This window comes from Lepisma saccharinum, chromosome 27, assembly GCF_977018435.1.
Source record: "Lepisma saccharinum chromosome 27, izLepSacc3.1, whole genome shotgun sequence".
In the NCBI taxonomy this organism is placed as follows: domain Eukaryota; kingdom Metazoa; phylum Arthropoda; class Insecta; order Zygentoma; family Lepismatidae; genus Lepisma; species Lepisma saccharinum.
Genome location: NC_139255.1, coordinates 40,374,789 through 40,397,509, shown reverse-complemented (window position 1 = coordinate 40,397,509; position 22,721 = coordinate 40,374,789). Strand labels below are relative to the sequence as shown.

The 22,721-nt window shown below is 39.0% G+C and overlaps 1 protein-coding gene across 1 annotated transcript in view; it reads right to left on the bottom strand.

Moving 5' to 3' along the window:
- Positions 1-217: 217 nt before the first annotated feature.
- Sac1 (phosphatidylinositol-3-phosphatase SAC1) overlaps positions 218-22,721 on the bottom strand; it is a 48,171-nt gene continuing 25,667 nt past the window's right edge. Inside the window, exons 9-13 of the mRNA XM_083112964.1 lie at positions 19,003-19,240; positions 18,480-18,716; positions 12,547-12,648; positions 12,019-12,079; positions 218-3,951 (exon numbers count right to left, since the gene is read on the bottom strand). Of these exons, the coding sequence (XP_082969090.1) occupies positions 3,812-3,951; positions 12,019-12,079; positions 12,547-12,648; positions 18,480-18,716; positions 19,003-19,240 (778 nt within the window). The 3' untranslated portion in view covers positions 218-3,811. The remainder of the gene's footprint in view (positions 3,952-12,018; positions 12,080-12,546; positions 12,649-18,479; positions 18,717-19,002; positions 19,241-22,721) is intronic.

The following is a 22,721-nucleotide window of genomic DNA, read 5'->3' as shown; positions in this document are numbered from 1 at the left end:
TTTTGTTTCCAATGTTTCCAGCACTTAAAATAAAATGGAACCTAAATTGTAAATTTTCTACTTTATATATATTCTGCCTTTCAGGTCCCAATGAATGACCACATGTTTGTCTATCATTAATAACAATTTAACTGGCACTACAATTCACCAAAGTATATGAAAGACAATTCTTAGCAACTAAGGCAAGTTCGCATACAGGATAAATAATATCCACACGTAATTTATAAAAGGAAAATGTTTATTTCGAAGTTGTCCACAATATGTACAGTTCATGTACATTAGTAATAATTACATTGTTTTTATGCATACCCACAAAAAATAAGTGCATACAGAAGTTTGATCCGTTTATATATGAGATCATACTAGCCCTGGATTTATTACCTAACCTTCATAACATAACAAAAGTATCAAGTATTCATTCTGAAAAAAATATATCCATTAAAAAAATGAACACTGCAACTACGTAGCAGCTAGGTGAAAGAGTAAGTTTATTTTCATTGCGTAAATATCACAAATTGACAAAGTACAATGAAAAGTAAGTGGGTTTATATTGAGCACTTGGTTAACATGATACAATCTACATTATTTGTTTTTCACATGATCAAATGTCATAAGAAAAAAAATACAGATTCGGTAACTGTCGGGCCATTGTGGTATTCCTTTTCTAATTCAGTTATGTATACATATTCAAGAAATCGTGGCTTGCATCTTTAGATTTGTTACAATTACTTATCTTTATCTTACAACAGGAAAGTATGAGTGTGGAAGGGGATTATATTTGAATTTTTGGCACCAGGAATTACGCAGGATTTTCTTCGCAGAAATGAAAAATTGCCACGATTAATTCAAAAAGCAGTTTTTCACTTGGAAAAGGGGGCGGGGGAGTTATTTGCTACCCTCTAGCTTCACTGAAGATTTTTAAAAGGAATAATAATGACAATTTACCATTTCCTTAATGAATTAATTATTAATTTCTGCTTATCCTGTGGATAATTAGTTAATTCTAGGTATCGAGGGGGAGAGTGATTCCTTTTTAAACTTCTAAAACTGCAATCAGCATTAACATTTATTTGTTTGTTTTAGATAACTCAGGTGAGGTGATTGCTTAAGTAACCTTTGCTTTAGATATCCAAAGGGAAGAGATTTGTTACGTCAACTGTCAGTCTTGATGTCTCAAGAGCAGGTTCACAAATTAAGGGACTATTCATAAAATGTTACCAATTAATTTGTATCAAACGTTATTTTCCACCTTGAATTTTTAGAAAATTTGCATTGAAAACTTGGAATTATACTTGAATTTTGTCTGAGCCATAAAGTAGCTAGCTACCTTGTGATGGCATGGTGGATTAAATGGTGAAATAAATATCCTCATGAATTCAAATTCCTAGAAATATAAGCCAGTTTACTTGCTCCACACTCTAAATACTGATATTTTTGTGAGTCCAGCCCATCCAAAGTCACCCTATCAGAATGCAATAATGAATGCACATTTTCCTTTGAAGATGTGGCAGACATAAATCTCTTTACATCAGAAAGATGTGGCACCACCCATGCAGTGAATAAAGAATTATGAAACTAGGTTTTCTGAAAAAAGCTTCTGTATGTTATCATATTCATATCTTACAGGAATAGTCAGCAAAATCCTGAAACTAATTTGTTCCATGATAAAGAGTCCCGTAAACCTATAGGGATGTGATATGTCAGATTTCTGATGCATGAATATCAGCAAAATTCTGATATTGAAAGTGACAGTACTCAATAATAGAATTGTAAAAATATAAAGAAAATTTAAGGCTTGAAAATTGTAATAATTAATAGTTCAAAATATTGATTAATATTCCTGTGTAAGTATACGTATTGCATTCCAATTAAAGAATTAATTTATCAGAGTTCTGTCTGAACATATTCTAGAATTACACCAGAATATTAAAATAACTCTTATGTAATTATCCAACACAGTTTTTCCACACAATATTAGTGCAAAATAAAGGGTAATTTCGGATTTTGCATAATATCCAGGATAATTAACTCTGTGAAAGTGTTGCACAGCAATTTTATGGACCAGCGAAAGACCAAAATACCCAGAAAAATATAAGCTCGTATCAGTGAATAAAATGTAATCGATACTTTCCAATAACAATACACTGGTATCAGCTCAGCCCAAAGAAATATGTATTGCATAATATGGTGGAAAAACTATTCAGGGCTATGAAACATATGGATATTTAAATCAATTATTTGAATTTTGCAAAATATCATAACCCCAGTAAGAGTGTGTGGGATAGGCTTGCATGTTCATCCTTCCCCAGCCATCAAGTTCTCACTCTACTTCCTTGTATGACAAGCCTGAGGAACCTTTAACCTGACAGTAGGCTCACATACACACAAACAAGCAAAGCATGCATGCATGCACATACACACACGGAATACTTGCTCACACCTTCGATGAGGTGTTGTCTGTAACACGAAATACCAGGATCCAGTTGTCATATGAACACGATTCAGTCACACATAATTATTTTTGTCCTATCACTAACAAATGTCCTGCATCAACCTACATATCAAATTTACGACTCTACGGTAGAAGAAAACTTCCTACAAACAGCAACAATTGCCATTCCCTCTCTTGCACTGTTGCAAATGTGGTGTTCTTATGTGTACTTTGTTCTCCCTCAACAGTTTACAGTTTCTTGGAACAGATATTCAATTTGTTGCAAAGCTCTCATTTTCAAAAACTTGGAAAATGCAGGGTCTCCAATTTTACATATCTGACACAAAGTAGGATAATTTCAACATTACAAAAGTAAGGGGGGACTTTATGCAAGAAACTGTAGTTTTAAATACAGAAAATACAACGCAAACGAAGTATCAGTTGGAAAGGGTGATTGGAAAGTTACAAGTATTCTTATTTTACGGATTACATAGTGTTTTCATTTCTTAACTTTTTTAAAGACATACAACACGTGTGGTAGAGACTATGGATGAGGTGGATGGATACACCCATGAATGTCATGCAGTCATATATATAGACAAAAAAGAAAACAGGAATGAAATATTAATAGTTATTTTCCACACATGATATATCAATCAAATGTAGTGTTGCCAGATCTGGCACACCCAGTGGGGAAAATTATATACAAAAAAGAAAGGAGGGGGGGGGTGTAACTGAAAATAAATTTCAGCTGCCATATTACTTTAGCATGAGGCTGAGGCTAAATATACCCCAGAAACACTTTAATCACACGAACCTTAAAGAACTATACACACAAAGGTCAAATACCTTACCACTAGAGTACAATAGAATCACAAAAGTAACAATGGAACACATGAAAAGGTCATGTTGCTTCAATTAGCTACCAGAATGAAGGACAAGACGCATACTTTCCTGTTGTAAACATTGTCAAAAAAATCAACTCTAATGTGATTCATTCCAATGAGTATTTACTACGCAGTGCACAATGTACACAAATTATTGACTTAAATTAAAACCTGATAATAGTGTATATCCTTTCATAAAATGCTTATATCTTATTCATACAATATTTTTTTATGAACTAATAACAAGAAGTCACATGCAAGTATATTTTTTCTTTACACAGTGGTAATGGATGGATTTATTTTAAGGAAGGGAAAATATGTCCTTTAATTACATGCTTTGCAAGCTGGTTAAAGTTCTTATCTTTATTGCTCTAGGACTAGTTATGAAAGAGGCACTACTATACATACGCTCATATTTCTTCCCTTATTTTGTACAAAAGAAAGTGGGTACAACTGAAGATGTTTACCAAGCGAGGAAAACCTGCAGCTACTGTTAGTCACCTCCCAGTATTCTCCTTTCACATAAACGGGGGTAATCCACGTATTCCGTTCCATAATACATAATAGTGGAGAACGTGATGGCCACCATTGACCCCCAGAAGAGCAAATACAGAAGTCTCTCTGTGGTATACTCTGTAAATAGACAGTAGCATCTCAGTTTTCATAGCCACTGATTAGTAAAGACATGATTTTTAGCATTTAAAATAAACTCTTATGCTTACCAAATATTTCTACAGGTGAGTGGAGAAGGTTACATAATTTAGAACTACATAATATGTATTCATGTCCAGATATTATTACAATGATTAAATCAAGAAGACTTAGGTGGGCAGGCCATGTGTCATGAATGGGAGAGGAAAGAGGAGTTTACAGGCTTCTTGTTGGCAAACCTGATGGTAAGAGACCTGTAGGAAGACCAAGACGAAGATGGAGGGACAACGTTGAGATAGACCTAAAATCGATAGGGATGGAAAAGAGTATATAGATCTTGCTCAAGAGAGAGCCAGATGGAAGGCCTGTGTTACTGCAGCCTTGAACCTTCGGGTTTAAGAAGGCTAGAGAGTTAGTTAGTTAGTTAGTCTCACAAATAAATTTATCAACTCATCTTGAATTGAGAAGAATTTTGAATGTGTACTGGCCAGAATTGACTGAAAACCAAGAACTCTGGAGAATGTGACACAACGAGGTTTCCGTACAGAAATGAAAATGGTTGAGACACCCATTGAGGATGAAAAAGACTATCAACAGAGAGGTATGATGGAGAAGAATTAGAAGAAAAGAGGATTATCATCAGTGGAATAATAAATACTTTTTCAAGCAATTGAAGAACACAGAACACAGATTGTACTGAGAATAAAAGACGTTTCCGAAAGTTTGTTTTCAACATTCTGTCAACTCAAGAATTCATCACTTTCAACACATAGCATATACAGAAGGGGGGATTTGCGTGTGTCAAAGGGGGTAAGGGATACTGCCTCCTCAGAATGAAAAAAATATTTACAAAACTCCTGTATTTCTGGCAACTGGTATACTAGAATATTTTATTTATATATATATATACAGGAATAGGGTTAGAAATGGTGCCAGAAGGGCGGATAAATACAAATAATGAAGGAGACAGTAAACACTTACCACACGAATAGAAATAATTCAATATTTCGCGATCTGAGTCGCATTTTCAAGAAGGTAGATAAAAGATCGACAACACTGTGAGTAGAGGCACAGAATACTGACCGTAGCGTCTCTACGGTCAGTGTTGCCAGAAACAGTTGAAAGGAAACACGAAATACTTTAGCCAGTGTTTACTGTAAGGTGGGTGGGTAGTTTCGGGGAGGAGAGGAAAGAGTTACTGGTTGGCTAGGTTGAGTCCGGGGGGTATAGTGGCGTGCATGCCTGCTATATAGGCCCTTTCCCATCGCCTGCGGAAAGATGTGTCAGAGCGGGGGGGTAAAAGGTGGATGATGGAAACACGGAAGCAGTTATTGAAGGTGGTGTTATGGCTGTTGGTGTGGATGGCAACTGTGAAATCGGAGTTATGGGTGGAGGAACGGTGATTATTTATCCTTAGATTCAAGGGGGTGGAGGTTTCGCCTAGGTAGAAGTTGCCGCAGATTTGACAGATGAGGGTGTAAATTAGATTGGATGAGTGGCAGGTGCCCTTAGGGTGAAGGGTGAACTCACCTGCCACTGTAGGGATCAGGAGGGTGGGGGAGGTGATGAGTATGGGGCAGGTCTTGCATCTGGGTTTGTTGCACCTGTGGGCTGGGGGAAGGGGTGCAGAAGGGGTGGGGGTGTTTCGGACCAAGATGTTTTGGAGGTTGGGGGGGCGACGGAAGACGACCCTAGGTTTTTCCCGAAAGATGTCTCTGGTCTCGGGATCACTGTGCAGGATGGGGAGGAGGGAGTGGAGGGTATATATATACAGGGTGTCGCAAAATTCTTTCAACAACGCTTGGGTGCTGGTAGATATCATAAAAACAAGTAACTTTTCCCTATACAGTTTACCTCGAAAGCGCTTAGTTTCTGCGCTAGAAGCGCTTAAAATCTATCCTGTACGTATGCAACCCAACACAGCAAACGCTTGCTCTGCTACCAGGGGCACGTGGCAGGGTTGCCACTAGCGTTCCTCGTTAAGAGAGACGACTTGAAAACAACAACTTGGGAGTCTTGCCTGAGCAAATAATGGGCAGACTGAAATTCAAGATTACTCATTCTAAGATATCTCCATAATTGATTGATTGATTTGGTTTATTTTAATTCACTTTTCTGCCACTTTTGGCTAATCACGAAGATGAGGATGATATGATGAAATAACAAATGACACCAATGTCTAGGCCAGGATTTAAACCCGAGATACCTGACGCCGTAGCAAGCTGTGTTAACCACATCACCACGGAGTATTTCGTGTATCATGCGATATCAACAATTGCAAGGGAGACGTGAGATATGGGAAATCCACGAACGAACAAATGTAAACATGATGTGTTTGCTGCCTCCTCTCGAACATGCAGACTGTAATGTTAATACAATTTATTTATTAGAAAGATTCCTATCTGTGCTAAAGTCGTTTTCACGTTCAGAAGACACAATGTGCTCTTATGGACAATGTTTTTCTTATGGGAAAATAAGAGCGCTGTTGTGAAATTTCTGGATTTACAAATTTAGCTTATGTAAAATCGGTACCTGCAGTTTTGCAGGAAATTTTGTAGAGAATACGATGGTGAACACAAAAAACTGGTAACTTGCTTACATATTTTTAGATAAATTTAAAATGCAAAATTTCTGTGAAAACAAAATTTTTACATTGTTTTTATTCCTAACGTTGAAACATGCCGTAAAATTGAAGCATTCATTATGAAAAAAATTGACACTGTTTTCTAATTGTCATAGGTGATGGTGGTGCTCAGAATTTATCAATACTTTAAAGCATATTTGCATTAAAAAATATTAAAATAAAGTATGTGGAGATTTTTTATATTCGTGCAGTAGAAAATGTCGTCGCTGGCCATTTTTTGTTCTGTAATTCCAAGTAAAAACTTCCAGCGACAAAGTTGTGGAGAAAATAATGAAATTATTTTTTATAACCACTCAAAGGTTCCCAGAAATATTACTTCCATGCATTTGGAGTTTCTTTTTAACCTGAACCGCGCGCGAAATAAGGAGACGTTGTCTGGCCATCTTGAGCTGACGCACTGCAGCATTACGGCTAATCACCACCAAGTTTTCGAGTTGTTATTTTATTTCCACTCAGTAAAAATATTAACTTCATGCAGTTTGTTATAACAGAATTGCAATTACTTAAATTTAATAATTGACAATTATTTCCAATGCTGCTGTTGTGAGCAACATTAGTGCTGTCGCAAATACACGTTGTTTTTGTTTACATTGTCGACATTAATACTGAAATGAAGATCACCTTTCAGTTACACATAAATTCATAGACACCATATTAACCTTTGAAAGGCTTTCCAACACGTGACAAAATATGGGGCTTCAAGATAGAAATATGACATGCCTTGCTTGAGTCATTGACGTCTAATCAGTTCAAGTGGGCCATAACTCATTTGTTTGTTTGGGTTGCAACTTGAATCTAACCCATGTGCCAGGTTCCCCTTACTTGAGTGAGAGATCTGCTTTGGTCTGTTTCGACTTGTTTCCTCTCTCGAAAAAGTGTTTTCAGTTGTGTGAGCGCTCAGTGATTTTTACTTTTTTAAGTGATTTCTGAAGTGTCATATTCGTGCTTTACACTCGCACGTGTAGTGATCGCAATGGATCATAGTAAAAAGGGTAACTGTAACGTTCACAGTATAATATTCATATAAATAATTACATATAATTATCATTATATATACAAAATATGTAACACCTTCATTGTGAAGTAAGGTCATCATTTCCCGGCGACATGAGCTAGCGCTGTATTGGCAACACTGTGCGGTTTCTCCATAAGCGCCGTTGTGTCTTCTGAACGTGAAAACGACTTTAGCGTTATTGCTAATCGTGTTCGTCTCATAAGGAAATAATTGCAATGCTCTTTTAATTTAATGATTGATTCATCCATTGATTGATTGATTTACTTCATTTTACTTCGATTTTTGTGCCACTTTTGGCTAATTTGCAAAGATGGGGATGAGTGATGATGTGATGAAATTGATGAATGGACACTCACAAACATCCATGCCCAGGCCAGGATTCGAACCTGGAACCCTTGGCATCGTAGCGCGATGTGCTAACCACTCCGGCATGGGGGCGGCTCTGCGTGTTCGAAACAAAGCAGCAAACACATTATGTTTACATTTGTTCGTTCGTGGATTTCCCATATCTCACGTCTCCCTTGCAATTGTTGATATCGCATGATACACGAAATACTCCGTAGTGATGTGGTTAACACAGCTTGCTACGGCGTCAGGTATCTCAGGTTTAAATCCTGGCCTAGACATTGGTGTCATTTGTTATTTCATCATATCATCCTCATCTTCGCGATTAGCCAAAAGTGGCAGAAAAGTGAATTAAAATAAACCAAATCAATCAATCAAATATGGAGATATTTTAGAATGAGTAATCTTGAATTTCAGTCTGCCCATTATTTGTCTTGTCAGTTTAAAAGTACTGTCAGTGCTTCTTACAACATCGCAAGTACCATTAATGTTTTGGATTTTGCTCAGGCAAGACTCCCAAGTTGTTGTTTTCAAGTCGTCTCTCTTAACGAGGAATGCTAGTGGCAACCCTGCCACGCGCCCCTGGTAGTTATGTCAGAGCAAGCGTTTGCTGTGTTGGGTTGCATACGTACAGGATAGATTTTAAGCGCTTATAGTGCAGAAACTAAGCGCTTTCGAGGTAAACTTTATAGGGAAAAGTTACTTGTTTTTATGATATCTACCATTACCCAAGTGTTGTTGAAAGAGTTTTGCGACACCCTGTATACATATATTAAAAAAACAAACTTTTATGGTCCAGAAACAAAAGGGATGAGCCAGAAGTGGAAACACTGCTCCTCCCTGCCCCCAAAAGCCAGGAGTTAAAAAATCAGTTGATGGTGTCTGTTTTCTGGGACTATAAGGGAATCATCTTGCCGGACTACTTGTCACACGGTCAAACAATTGCTATTCATGATGGATGCGGTAAACGCGGTTTAAAATTACTTAACGTAAAATTTAGAAATTTCATATTTCCGCGTTGCACAATTTAATAGTGAAATCCCATTACTTTTACATAATTGGGAAAAGAAAGACGCGGTAGTATATAAATACGGAGAAACTACAGTATGCGCCAAAATATACAGTACTGAAATTAAAAGACAAACATTACATTGTTGTCATCTGTGAGTTTATTTATCCTGAAAGAAACACTAACATACACACTATTAGCGAGTTATAACATCGTTTTCACTACTGAGAACACGAGCGGCTGGAGCTATGCCCCATTGACAAACGCACATGCGTGTTCGAGGTGCGCGAGTTTCAGTACTGTATATTTTGGCGCATACCATAGTACTCACTTTTATCCACGAAGCTGGTTTTTCTTTTTAGATTAATTTCAGTGGCCACTGCCACCATCCTCGTTGGAACTTGTTGTACTGTTGCTTGGTGTGCGTCTTTTGTTTGTAGTTCTCTGGCTGCTGCTAGGTGCGCTGTTGTTAACAACACAGACCGAGATGCACAGTTAACAACAGCCAAACCTGGACAATGGACGGGCACACCCAACTTGGTACCCTGTCCTCAAAAAGATCCCTGGCCAGAAAAATAATAGATGTGAATACTCGACCCCTCCCTCCACCCACACAGGGAACAGGAACTGCACCGCACCAAGCAGCACGACCCAGCCCCAACCACCACCCGGCAGCGCCAACTGACAACAGAAAGCAGACGATGCAAACCAGGGTACACATGCCAGCGCCACCGAATGGGAGAAATTGCAACTACCGCCGCCTGGAAACAAACAAAGCAGTGACGCAGTACCATCTCCGCTCCAGATGCCGTACCCTTAGTGAATGAAGACAGAGGATCTTCGAAATTAATAGGATTTAACTATTTAATTGTGCAACATGGAAATATGAAATTTCTAAATTTCACGTAAGTAAACAATTGCTAGTAACTATTACTGTGATCTAGCTTGGTTGTGGGAAAGTAAAATATTGAGGAATGCTCAGAACAGGAGTGTTGCTGTTGGCAGACAATGCACCAGTCCATTCTGCTGGTGCATCAATTTCAATCTACACAGACCTCAGCAAAGCATTCGACAGAATAAACTATTCCATACTTAGTATTGGAATCTCTGGTAACTTGCACAAATTACTAGCAAGCTATCTTTGTGATCGCACACAAGCAGTTGTACTAAATGGGTTCGCCTCGGCCGAGAGAAGAGTTTCGTCGGGAGTCCCCCTGGGATCCAATTTAGGTCCATACCTTTTCCTTCTGATTGTCAACGATATTTTGAGCCACCTGCAAAAAGTCAATATTCTAATGTACACAGACGATATGAAACTGTACTATCCAATCAGCTCATTGAATGACTGTCACACGCTGCAGGAAGGCCTAAACCTTCGCAAACTGGTGTAAGCAGACGGGAATGATCATAAATGTGAATAAGTGCAACGTAATGTCATTCACCAACAAGAAAACAACCATTACACACGAGTATAAAATTGGCAGCTCGACAGTGAGGCGTACGAGAGTTGTCACTGACTTCAGTGTCCACTTCACATCTGACCTGTCGTTCAACACCCATTATCAAGCCTTGGTGAAAAGGTGTATAAAGCTAGTTGGTTTCATTAGAAGAAATTTTCTGTTTAATTTTTATGTGCCTACGGTTTTAAAAATATACATCACACTCGTTCGTCCAGTACTGGAATACTGCAGTCCCATATGGAATCCACAGTACAAAACATGGCAAGAGGAAGTGGAGAGCGTCCAAAGGCAGTTTGTGAAATGGCTGTGCTTCAAGGTGAACATTGAATATCACAAAAAGAACTATACATCTTTATGCAAGCATTTCGGTCTGGAAACTTTGTTCAACAGAAGAGTCGTCAGTGATATCATTTTTTTTACAGAAACTGATTAATCACGGCTGTGAGTGTTCTGCACTGTTAGAAAGTATAAACTTTAATGTAGGCCGACACAGTGCAAGAAACCGAAAATTATTCTACATGGAGAGGTCAAGGGTCATAGGTTTTAACCTGCAGTGCGCATGCAGGACACGGTGAATGAACTATTAAAAACTGTAGACTTTGATATGTTCACAGACTCACGTAGTGTGCTGAAAAAAAAAGATAATCACAACAATAAGTTCATGAATTGATGTAAATATTGTGTACATAGACGTTCATACTTTCATGTATTCTTTTTTTTCTCTCTTCTATCTTGTTATTTATTCACAGTGTATTATGTTCAACATAATTGGGAAATGTATCCTGTGCTGAACAAATAAATAATAATAATAATAATAAAATAAGTTCAATTGGGATTCGAAATCTTGCCCTGCGTTCGATATTCTCCAGACTTGCCACCCAGTGACCACTTGCAAAGGACGTCACTTTGATATCAATGATGATGTCATTACTAAGGTGGAACAGTGGTTGATTAATTGATTATTTTACTTTGCTTTTCTGCCAATTTTGGCTAATCACAAAGATGAGGACGAATGGTGATAAGCTGAAATGGTTGAAAGGACAATCACAAACACAAATCCCAAAGAGGATTATACTGGCCATAGGTCCAGACGCCAGAGCCTCATTAGTCTGCACAATGCAGTTCAGGGTGTACTACGTAGAAGTGAGGTTGGCATTTGGGTGTCCTCGAAAAGGGTCACCCCGTACACCCCTGGAACAGTGGTTTCAGACCAAAAGCGCAGTGTTGTATAAAACAGTTTAAAACTAATTCCACCATGGTGTCATCAATGTCCAAAGTTGTTTCCTTCCAGGTGATTGCATGAAGTTTTTGATGCCCCCTCGTACATTTGCCATCATTCAACGATTATTGCAGCACTGGAGTTCCCATGAAAAACATATAATCTAGGTTCCTTCCACCGTAAGCATATCACACTCATTATATCTAAATCTATCAGTTTGGTGGGTAGGTGGAAGAAGATAATATATTTTAAATTACTCTATGCCCTGTCTGACAAAACCTATCTCACTTCAAACTTCTACAGATCAATGAACAATTTGTTTACAATAGACACACTCAATATGTCTTGTGCACTTACCTGATGATGTAGAAACAGTAGCAAAACACATTGCAATAGCCACCAGCATAACTAATGGGAACTGTAAAACGCAAAGAAAAAATAATTAGTCATGATCTTACTTCAAGTTATAATTCTACCACAGTATAGTAAGTTCCAATTTAAGAAGAAATACTTATTTTGATATATTACTGGAAATAATTCAACTCTTCTGATATTGAAGTTTATGCATTTTTAGATTTTCTCTACCTCTCTATAAATAACAGTAAAGAATAGAATGAAACATCCATGTTTTGGTCGAGACTTGAATCCAGCTCTACTGGCAGCAAGATTATAAATCATGTCAACATGCTTAGTCTCTAAACTGGCTCTTGGAAGAAAGTTTTGGAATCTCACACTTTGAAACACGCATACACAAAAAAATGTCTTTATATGCACTTTACTGATACCATTATCCAAGCCAAATATCACTCTTTCCTTAGTACCTGAGTTAAGTTCTTCATTACAATTTTCCCTTACTTAAGAAGAAACAATTGCATTGGTACTTACTGTTAGATATTTCCAACCCTTCTCAATTTCAAGCGGACATGGTTTGATGACGCCTTCACCCTCATGCACTACATAATGACCGAGGAACAAATCAATGGCATCCTAGAAGATAGGTAACACAGAATTCACTATTAGAGTCTCTGCTAACTGACAAAGAAAGATACAACACTATTTGCAGGTTTGTATGTGTAGCCACAGTTACACTACAAATAATATTAGGGTGGATCAAATGAAAACTGAACAAGGGCCACAGAATGAAATCAACAAGGTTTATTTCAAACGTAATCTCCGGAGTTACAGAAGCACTTGTCCCACTGTTTCACCAAATGGTGAATACCCTGCTCGTAGAACTCCTTTGGCTGAGATTGGAACCAGTTGCAAACATTGTCCACGACTTCATTGTCTGAGTGGAAGCACTGACCCTTCAATGCCTTTTTCAGCAGACCAAAGATAAGGAAGTCGCACGGTGATAGATCAGGTCTATATGGAGGGTGTTCCAACACTGTCCACCCAAATGCCGCTAATGTGTTCTTTGTAACAGCTCACGTATGTGGCCGCACGTTGTAATGCAGCAAAACCACTCCAGATGACAACAGGCAGGGCCATTTAGCTTTGATTGCTGCTCGGACGATACTGCTGCCTGACTGCCTATACATATCACATGCTCACATGCAACTATCCATTATGCAATAGGGTTTTTCTTCCTTACCTCCCATTCTACTTCTACACAGGGTTGTCGCCACACCCACACTTAAATATAACCCAATACATCCACTGTTCTGGGCCTCCCCGATGGCACAGTGGTACTGTCATCGCCTTGTAATTAAGGGGTGCCAGGTTCGATACCCGGTGGAGGAAAATCCAGATCCGTTTGGATCCGGATCCGGATCTGCTTGGATCCGGATCCGAGAAATCCGGATCTACTTGGATCCGGATCCGAAAATTCCGGATCTGGATCCGGATCCGAAAGTTCCGGATCTGGATCCGGATCCGAGAGTTCCAGATTAGGGATGGCCAAACGGATCCGGATCCGAAAAATCCGGATCCCTTTGGATCCGGATCTGCTTGGATCCGGATCCGAGAAATCCGGATCTACTTGGATCCGGATCCGTAAATTCCGGATCCGGATTTCTCCCGGATCCGGATCCGAAAATCCCGGATCCTGATCCGAGAAATTCGGATCCGGATCCGAAAATTCCGGATCTGGATCCGGATCCGAAAGTTCCGGATCTGGATCCGGATCCGAGAGTTCCGGATCCGCGGATCCGGATCCGAAATTTCCGGATCTGGATCCGAGAGCTCCGGATCCGCGGATCCGGATCCGGGTCTGAAAGTTTCGGATCTGGATCCGGATCCGAGAGTTCCGGATCCACGGATCCGGATCCGGGTCTGAAAGTTTCGGATCTGGATCCAGATCCAAGAGTTTCGTATCTCAATCCCATTATAATATTACCACACCTTAGTCCTACAAGAATTTTTTTCAAGTGTTGTTCCTAAAATACTTTGCTACGCATCGGCTAACACACTCGTGCACAAATGTCCAAAGTGATTTTGTAAATGCCATTGAAACGAATATGTATTCATTCGAATGTATTGGAAATGAAAACACACATAAATGTGAGACATTCCATTCCAGGATGAAACCTTTAACACATATAACAAGATAGAAATGTTATAGAAAAATTATACAATTGTTCTACAGTTACAGTTTTACAAATTAAAATAAAACATTATAATATATGTAGTGTTAAATAATTACAAAGTGTAAGACTAACAAGGGAGGTTATCTAAAGGTCCCCCTCCGATTTCCATGAAACTTGGCAGTATAGTGGGGCCCAAAGGAAGAATTACGTGTTTTTTTGTTTCAGCTAAAAAACGGTTTTAGGGGGCAAAACCCCCTCAAATGTCAAGATGAGGACAAATTGAAGTGAGGATCTGACCCCTGTGTCTTTCCGATTTCCATGAAACTTGGCAGGTGTATAGTGGGGCCCAATGGAAGAAATACGTGTTTTTTTTTGTTTCAGCTAAAAAACGGTTTTAGGGGGCAAAACCCCCTCAAATGTCAAGATGAGGACAAATTGAAGTGAGGATCTGACCCCTGTGTCTTTCCGATTTCCATGAAACTTGGCAGGTGTATACTGTATAGTGGGGCCCAATGGAAGAAATACGTGTTTTTTTGTTTCAGATAAAAAACGGTTTTAGGGGGCAAAACCCCCTCAAATGTCAAGATGAGGACAAATTGAAGTGAGGATCTGACCCCTGTGTCCCTCCCATTTCCATAAAACTTGGCAGGTGTATAGTGGGGCCCAATGGAAGAAATAAGTGCTTTTTTTGTTTCAGCTAAAAAACTGTTTTAGGGGGCACAACCCCCTCAAATGTCAAGATGAGGACAAATTGAAGTGAGGATCGGACCCCTGTGTCCCCCTCCGATTTCCATGATACTTGGTAGGTGTGTGTATAAACGGGCCCAAATGAAGAAATACGTGTTTTTTTTTGTTTCGGCTAAAAAACGATTTTAGGGGGCAACCCCCCTCAAATGTCAATATGAGGACAAATTTAAGTGGGCATTTGATTTGTGTGTCCCCCTCCGATTTCCATGAAACTTGGCAGGTGTATAGTGGGGCCCAAAGGAAGAAATACATGTTTTTTTTTTTTGTTTCAGCTAAAAAACGGTTTTACAGGGCGAAACCCACTGAATTGTCAAGATGAGGACAAATTGAAGTGGGGATCTGACCCCTGTGTCCCCCTCAGATTTCCATGAAACTTGGCAGAAGAAATACGTGTTTTTTTGTTTCGGAAAAAAATTTGTTCTAGAGGGCAACCTCCTCTCAAATGTCAAGATGAGGACAAATTGAAGTGGGGATCTGACCCCTGAGTTCCCCTCCGATTTCCATGAAACGTGGCAGGTGTATAGAGGGGCCCGAAGGAAGAATTACGTGTTTTTTTGTTTGAGCTAAAAACTGTTTCAGGGGGCAAAATCCCCTCAAATGTCAAGATGAGGACAAATTGAAGTAAGGATCTGACCCCTGTGTTCCCCTCCGATTTACATGAAACTTTGCAGGTGTATAGAGGGGCCCAAAGGAAGAAATACGTGTTTTTTTGTTTCGGCTAAAATACTGTTTTAGGGGGCAAAACCCGCCTCAAATGTCAAGATTAGGACAAATTGCCGTGGGAATCATCTGACCCCTGTGTCCCCCTCCGATTCCCATGAAATTTGACAGGTGTATAGAGAGGCCGTATGCCCCCTGTTTCTTCCTATGCCATATTTACGTGGTTTCGGGGACTTCAATTTCTCCTCATCTTGACATTTGAGGGGGGGGCTCTATACACCTGCCAAGTTTCATGGAAATCGGAGGGGGAGACTTAGACCTCCCTAGTAAGTAAGTGTATTAATTAATTACAAACCGCGCACGCGAGCACACACACTATATATATATATATGTGTGTGTATGTATATTATATATATATGTATATTAGCAGGTAACAATATGTTATAAGCACATTCTTACTTTCCAAAGAAGCGCATGTGGGATGGCAAAACGGATCCGGATCCGAAAATTCCGGATCCGGATCCAAAAGTACCGGATCCGGATCCGAAAGTACCTGATCCGGATCTGAAAGTACTGGATCCGAAAGTTTTGGATCCGGATCCGAAAATTCCGGATCCGGATCCAAAAGTTCTGAATCCGGATCCGAAAGTTCTGGATCCGGATCCGGATCTGAAAATTCCGGATCCGGATCTGGATCTGAAAATTCCGGATCTGCGGATCTGGATCCGGATCCGAAAAATTTTAGGATCCAGATCCTAAGGATCCGGAACCAACCGGATCCGGATTTCGGATCCGCCAGGATCCGGATCTGGCCACCCCTAGTTCAGATCCCACTTTAAACTGTAGGTCCAGTCCCGATTAGTTAGCCTTACTGTGCATAAAGTGGACTGAAAAAGACACCAAATCAAATCAATCCACTGTACAATTTTAATTTGATCCACCCTCATAGTATTAATATTAACTGCACCTGTAGTCATAAAACCTTGCTATTTCCTTTAACATTTTGAAAAACATCACATTTCTCAAGAATTGAACATATTACCAGTTCAAAGATAAAACACACACCTACACAATAACAACCTGAAAGCAATAAATGAATGTTGATTTTAAATGTAACTTGCAGAAAAGTTATGATGACAACAATGTGACTCAACAAGGACAAAATGTTAAACTTAGGCATGCTACGTCATTGCCAAAGAGTTTGTCGAAGTTTAAGCCCACTTTATGCTCAGATGAACTAATTGGTACAGAACCTACAGTTTAAGGTGGAATCTGCACCACTGTGCAATGGGTATCTCTGCAGGAGATAAAAGCTGTTGCTTTGTCACAAATTAAAGATCTCTAATTCAGTTGACTTTGTTTTATTAACATTCACACAAACACAAATACCTGTACTAGAGGGTGAGCAAGGCTGGTGTTTGTGTTGGAGATATACCATAAAAAAGTAAAGCAACATTTGTAAAATATCCATCCAGCAGTTTCAGCCCACGATCATCTTTTTCATTTTCATGAATCACTGTATTGGCAAGATAGACTAAACTACATTTTAACATGGAGATACGCCGACCCACATGGTGAAGTGGTTAGCACATCATGCCATGATGCCAAGGGTCGCAGGTTCGAATCGCGGCTTGGGTATCGATGTTTGTGTGTGTCCGTTCATCAATTTCTTCATGTCATCACTCATCCTCATCTTTGCAAATTAGCCAAAAGTGGCACAAAAGCAAAGTAAAATAAAGCAAATCAATAATAACATGGAGATAATGACTATGTTTACTTAAGTTACAATTTCACTGCATCTTTCACCTCACGATCCACATCTGAGAGCCCACTATCACAGACAAATTACGGTTATACATGTACTACTGGGCTTCAAGCATATACCATTCATTTTGCCTGTTTAAGCATTATTCACTCGAGTGAAGGAGGTCTAGATTCTGTATGCTATCCAGCATTATCGGTGCAAACTATTTAGCACTCAGGCAAAATGCTCTCCCTCCAGCACTCTAGTAGAGACCCATATGTGGCCATTTGTTGATGTCATATCATCAGCATGCTTTTATCGTCCAGGGTTGGTCCCAGGAACCCATTTATTAAGAGCCAGACCATACAGGACTTGGCTGGTGAAATAATCCGTCCTGGGAATCAAACCCAGGTCTCCTGCATAGTGGTCAGATTTCCTACCAACAGGACCACTACTGCTCTGAAGATATACCATTAGGATTACATTAAAATACAATTATCAAGAACTAAAGAGTAATAAAATTTTATTGAAAATAAATAAAAATAATACAAGGAAGAAGAAAATTAAAATCTATCCTGCGAGTAGCCTAAAATTGTACCATAAACTTGTAGCCCGAGGTAAAACAATGAAAAACAATACATGTGCCACATCATCCCTCGCAGTTTCCTGCCTCTGGCTGGGTTGCCATTCAAGCAGTGCGAGCCTCGGCTACTGGATGGGTCACAGGTGGCAGATAGTGAAATTCCCCTGACATGAGAAGCTGCAAATATAGGGAAACCCAAATAAGCAGTTCCAGACCAAGGTGGCACAGCTATCAGGGTGTGGAAGTGTCCAGTGACATGGACATACTCAGCAAATACCACAGATACCCATCGACAACCTTGTGTCGTGGAGAATAAACACCGCCATAAAAGTGTTTGTCCCCACTGCCTTGTGGGCCTGGAGGGCTAAGGGAGTTGGAACCCAGACAGAAAAACAAGGGTGTATCTGAGAACCTAGAGGTTGCAGCCCCACCACCCAGGTGTGACAGGCTTGATTAGCAGACAGCCAAAAACAAAAAAAATTAAGAAGAGAGAGAAGCAAGCTGGATATGTGCCTCAGGCATATATTATATAATTAATAAATTTGAAGAAACATACCTGACGAAAACCATCAGAAAAGTTATTCCTGTAGTAGCGGAGGAGTGAGTTCATCCCATCCCTCATAAGACCCCATCTGGTTCTCTTCCCAGTTCTGGTGTAATCCGTCTTCAGTGCCCCAGCTCCTGCATACTGTATACTGCAGAAATCTGCATTGTCTGCCCACACGTTCTTGAACAAAAATTCGAGAGCGACATGGTCTTCAAGTTGTTGTTGATGTTTCAGAATTCCAAGCCTCTGTTGTAATGAAGGGAACACAATTACAAAGCACCTGCTGATTTACGGAATGTAAAGACATGATTTATATGCACTGAAATAATGGTTTTTAAATCAAGATCTCGAGCATAAAGACAGTAATTCAAGTATAATTCCAGGTTTTTCAAGAAAAAATTTCCAAATTAGTGGTGTAAACAATTCCTTTTACGTTACATGGAGAACATTTCTTGATATACACGGACCCAAAAAAAGGTAACAGGGAGCAATGCACACATTTAGCAAATTTTGCTGTATAAAAATCTGTTACCTCCAAGACAATTTGCAAGTTCCTCCTGGCGAGCATGCTTTGTACAACATTTGTGCGATCAAGGCAGTCGATGCAGTTTGTTCTGAAGATTCCATCTTGCTGACCGACAAGAGTCCCATCTCGGGTCATCAGGAAGTAACCAAACTCATCCTGTTCGTGGGCCAGCCTATCTATCAAAATGCTTAGCCTATCCCACTGCATCTTCCTGCACTCATGGTGGAAATCAAATGCTTCGTACCTAATAAATAAAAGATGGAAATGCTATTATAGGGTTTGCCCTTGACTGGCTAAATTACACTAGAAAACCAGGTATTTTAAAATAACTTACCAGACCATTTAATAATTCTTATTCATACTAATGTATATGTGGGCATACCCAAAATAAACCGAACTAATTTTTTTGTGAACTTATTTATTCACAATTTAAGTACAAACCTTCAATCCCCTTCAAAGTACTCTCCACTTGCATTAAGACACTTGTCCAATCTTTGATTCCATTTTTCAAAACATTTTTTAAAGTCATCTTTTGTGATGGGTGACAGCGCCTCCGTCGTTTTTTTCTTCACCTCAACAACATCAGCAAAACGCTTTCCTTTCATGTCTCCTTTCATTCTAGGAAACAAAAACAAGCCTCACAGGGCAAGATCGGGTGAGTATGGGGGGTGAGGAACAGGGGTTATACCATTTTTGGTCAAGAATTGTCGTACAGACAGGGCTGTGTGAGCCGGGGCATTGTCATGATGGAAAAACCAGTTTACAAACTCAGGAAGGTTCGCTCTATGTGCTCCTAGCGGCAAACCGCGGTACTACAAAAGCTCTGCCCACCACAAAATTAGTTCGGTTTCTTTTGGGTATGCCCATGTACATGTTAAGTCTTCAACTTTACCTGCTAAACAGATGAATCAAGTTTCATCAATAATGTTCAAAATGAATGAGGAAAAAACTGTATGTTAGAATATTTTTAAATGGAATATCTCCAATGAAGAAGTCGGTTATGAAAGTGAAATGTGATTTACAATCTCATAAGATTGTTTTATTTCCCTTGTCCCCACTGATAGATTTGGACTGGATCTACAGTTTAAAGTGGGATCCAAACAATTATGTTCATCCACCAGGTATCGAACCTGGGATGCTTTGATTACAAGACAACGTCTGGAGGCTCGACCAAAAAAAAAAAACTTTTTAGTCTGGGTCTCTTGTGGGTCCTCAAAAATGCGATGCAACACTTTTGCTGGGTATACCCTGTAATTTACGAAAAATATGTTATCTTTTTTTTTATTTTCAGTACACATTGTGTGAAAAAAATTATAGCTATTTTAATATTCTGTAATTTGCTAAATATTTTAAAGCAAACTTTAATAGAGTGATGTCTTTTAATTGAAATTGAATGCCAATATATTAATATTTATAAATCCTGAACACATCTTTTAATTGCTAATATGTTCAAGCATTGGTACTGGAATAGTAAGCATATCATTACTGGCATCATCGGTTCAAAGTGCAATTTACTTAAGCTTAATAATTTCCCTGACTTTTCAAGAGTTTCCAGGTCCATGAGAGCCCCAAAACAACATTTTCTAAGGACAAATACTTGTTTCGTTTACAAGAAAGTCCTGTAATAATTGCTTCCTCCAAGTGTAAAGTGGCAGCTAAATTGTTAAAAAAGTAAATTAAACTTAGGAACAACAATGGAAACCCATATTGTTAACACCTGACTTACTTACTTCATTGTTACTCACCAGATGAGGACTGACACAGTTGAAATATTGCACAGAAAAACAATATATGCCAGAAACACCAGTAAAATAGATCATGTTACAACTATGTGAGTTTTCTCAGAAGTTTTATTAAAGAATCTCATTCTGCAAATTCCTGTCTTCCCGACAACACGGAGGTGGTTGACTACAGCAACAATGTTGTGTCATTTCTATTCAGAATGCCACATTCACCAAGTGCAGGAAAATGTAGTTTAGTAATGGGGCAGATTTGCATTACTCTTTGGTATTGGCTAATAAAGGCATTTCACTGCATCAGTTAATTGCTAAAGTTGGTGATAATTTAACCAATCAAATATTTCTATAAATATGCTGAAATTTAGTGCAAAATACTGCCAATTTTTTAGTGAATATAAAAGGTATGTTTTAGGTATCCTGGTTCATACATTAATTAAAGAGGTAGATTAATTGATTGATTGATTTACTTTACTTTGCTTTTCTGCCACTTTTGGCTAATCGCAAAGATGAGTATGAGTGATGATATCATCAAATTGATGATGGGATACTCACAAAGAACACCCATGTCCAAGCCGGGATTCGAACCAAGGCATCATAGCGCAATGTGCTAACCACTCTGCCACGGAGACCGGTGATTAAAGAGGTGAATGAGGTTCTTCTTGGAACAGGCTCACTTGTTAGAGTGATGGCACAAAACTGTTTGAGACTGCATTTTTCGCTGAATTTTCTACATTGTACTTAAAAGATGTCAGCCACTTTTTCACAGGAGCCAGCATATTTGTTTTTTTGTAAATATGGGCTAAGAAAGCAATTAACCCAGCTAAGATAAAGCTACACATTTTCAAATGTGACCTTAAAACATTTAACCCTAGCTTACCTGTGGCATTACTTACTGTGAAACTTACTTACCTGAGAGGAAGGGAGGCTCACAAGCCCACACTTTCTTTAATCACTAAAATTCCAGAAATCACTTTGGTATTGAATCGCTGTTTGCTTTCATGTTTATATAGGTTTCGTTATTTATTCATTGTAATAATTACAAAAATTACCATCAATAATAAAAAATAATAACCTATTATTGCATGAGTGTCGCACACACATTTTACCATTTGTCAATACACACAAAAAACATATTTTTATTAATGCTTCTTTGTTTATAGAGAGGCAGTTGTTTATTAATTATAAGAATTACAAAAACTGCCATCATTACTAACCAATTGTACACTCTTACTGGCATGAGTGTCTCGAATACCACACACCTGATACACCCATAAAGTGCATTTTGCCTCCTATTTACATTATTTTCTTTTCTTTTCAACAAAACTAATACAGGGTAAGTCAAAATGATGGACCCGATTACAGAAATTTATTCTGAGAAATCTAATAAACATATGTTATTGTGAGACATGCGCTTCAAAAGGTTAACTTTCAAAGTTTAGTTTCCACGCAGTGTTTCCACTTTCTACCGCTAGGAGTCAGCAGCGAGCAGGAAAATGGCATTGACTGGAGAACAGAGAACTTTCTGTGTGCTTGATTATCATGTGACCAAGTCTGTGATTAGTGTGCAACAGCATTTCAGTACCATATATCGCAGAGAACCACCTATGAGGAAGGCCATTCGTAAGTGGTATGAACATTTCAGAGATTCAGGCTGCTTCTGTAAACAAAAATCGAATGGCCGTCCGTCGACTGGGGAAGAGACAGTGGAACGATTGTGCACATGTTTCGTGCGGAGTCCACAGAAGTCCATCTACAGGCAGCGAGAGAACTTCAACTTCCACAGAAAACTGTCTGGCGGGTTCTGCGGAAACGTTTACAAATGAAGCCCTACCGCTTGCAACTAGTTCAAGCCTTAAAAGACACTGATTATGCTTTGCGTGCATCCTTCTGTGCTGATTTCCTCGCATTAATGGAAACGGATGGGTTCTCCGAGAGGTTAGTTTACAGTGATGAAACTACTTTTCACCTTTCAGGAAAGTGGATAGA